General features: G+C 37.1%; 1 protein-coding gene across 1 annotated transcript; it reads left to right on the top strand.

Annotated features, from left to right (window-relative positions):
- On the top strand, positions 10–1,486 carry LOC104727176 (transcription factor MYB39-like). The gene is made up of 3 exons (XM_010446203.2): positions 10–273; positions 362–491; positions 582–1,486. The coding sequence occupies exons 1-3, from the start codon at positions 141–143 to the stop codon at positions 1,252–1,254; spliced, it is 936 nt and encodes a 311-aa protein (XP_010444505.1). The 5' UTR covers positions 10–140; the 3' UTR covers positions 1,255–1,486.

Below are 1,977 nucleotides of genomic sequence, written 5' to 3' on the forward strand. Positions count from 1 at the left end.
TTGATATAAATATAGAAATAAGAAGCAGTTAGTGGTTGCGAAGAAAGGAGACAAGCGACCAAATCTTTGAAGAAGTATTAGTAAAGAGAAGGTAAAAAACAAGAAGGGAGACCGTTGTTAGATACAGAAGTTGATCAAACATGGGAAGATCTCCTAGCTCAGATGAAACTGGTCTGAAGAAAGGTCCATGGTTACCTGAAGAAGATGATAAACTCATCAATTATATTCACAAACATGGCCATAGCAGCTGGAGTGCCCTTCCCAAGCTCGCTGGTACTATCTTTAACGCGTTAATGAAACCTGGTTTTTTGTTTGATTATATATATGAGTCTATTGTGAATATCTGTTTCTATCTATGCAGGTCTTAACAGGTGTGGGAAGAGTTGTAGGCTACGATGGACAAACTATTTGAGACCAGACATTAAGCGAGGAAAATTCTCGGCTGAAGAGGAAGAGACCATCCTGAACCTTCACGCGGTTCTTGGCAACAAGTAAAAAACCCTTCTGATTCTTGATATTATATGGGATTATTCTTGCTTCGTGACACTCATTTAGAATGTTGCCGGTAATGATTATATAAGGTGGTCAATGATTGCAAGCCATTTACCTGGAAGAACAGACAATGAAATCAAGAATTTCTGGAACACTCATCTGAAGAAAAAACTGATCCAGATGGGTTTTGACCCCATGACCCATCGGCCAAGAACTGATGATATCTTCTCAAGCTTATCTCAGCTCATGTCTCTGTCTAACCTGAGAGGACTTGTTGATCTGCAGCAACAGGTTCCAATTGAAGAACAAGCTTTACTGAATCTCCAAGCTGAGATGGCTAGGCTCCAGCTGTTCCAATACCTTCTTCAACCTCCTCCTCCTATGACTAGTAGCAGCATTAACCCTAATGACCTAAACATTCTCAATCTCCTCATCAAAGAAAACTCCAATACCAGCAATCTCGACCTTGGTTTCCTCACTTCTCATCTTCAAGACTTCAACAACAACCTCCCATCCCTCAAAAACATAGACAATAATCACTTCAGTCAAAAAAGTTCTCCAATATGGTTCCATGAACCACCGAGCTTGAACCAAACTATGTTGCCTTCTCATGATCCTTGTGCTCAGAGTGTAGATGGTTTCGGTGGCAACCAGGCCTCCTCAAGCCATGACCAAGAAATAGCAATTACAGATGTTGTAGAATGGCCTGATCAGCATCTATTTGATGACTCCATGTTTCCAGACATTCCGTATCAATCTTAAGTAAGGTATGCATGTACTGTATATGTTTCAAAAGAACCTTGACTCGATTTGTTTTGGTACTGTTGTGCATGTTGGTTCAGTATCTATCTCTACGTCAATTCATATAATGTAAAATGTGTGATATAGTGTCTTAGAATGTACATGTTGTTTGTGTTATATATGTTTGAGTATTTATCGTCTCTCACTCATTATCTTTTTAGTGTAAAAACATAAATGTTGCGAGCTTTTAACAAAAAAGGGTAAAAAACTTTGCAACTTGCAAGTTTTGGCACATGTTTGCTAACAAATTATTTTCATTATTTGGAATTAGTGGTTTTCACAAAATGCTGGTATAAACTAAAAACCCACATAATCCAGAAACTACATGCAGTGAGTATCGAGTATGGTCGTTGAAGATCAGAGATTTCTTCTTTTGTTCATGCACTTGAAGCAAGCAATGCCAATGATTATTCTTTGTGTAATCATCTTTAATGTTATTTGTATGTTGTTAAACTGTTATGAATAGTCGACGAGAATGGTAAAAACATTCCAGTGTCTTATTACCTTTTTAAAAATGTGTTTACCTCAATATTAAAGTGGAAACATACGCAATATCATATATTAAAACTTACGCATTTTCACATGTTGAAACAAAAAAAAATTATAAAAAAAAATTTCGCAGAGTATCAACGTAAAGTCGCAAACGAGAAGAATAGGTCCGGTTAGAACCAAATTATAGCCTAA

Source organism: Camelina sativa, chromosome 11 (genome assembly GCF_000633955.1).
Source record: "Camelina sativa cultivar DH55 chromosome 11, Cs, whole genome shotgun sequence".
Taxonomy (NCBI): Eukaryota; Viridiplantae; Streptophyta; class Magnoliopsida; order Brassicales; family Brassicaceae; genus Camelina; species Camelina sativa.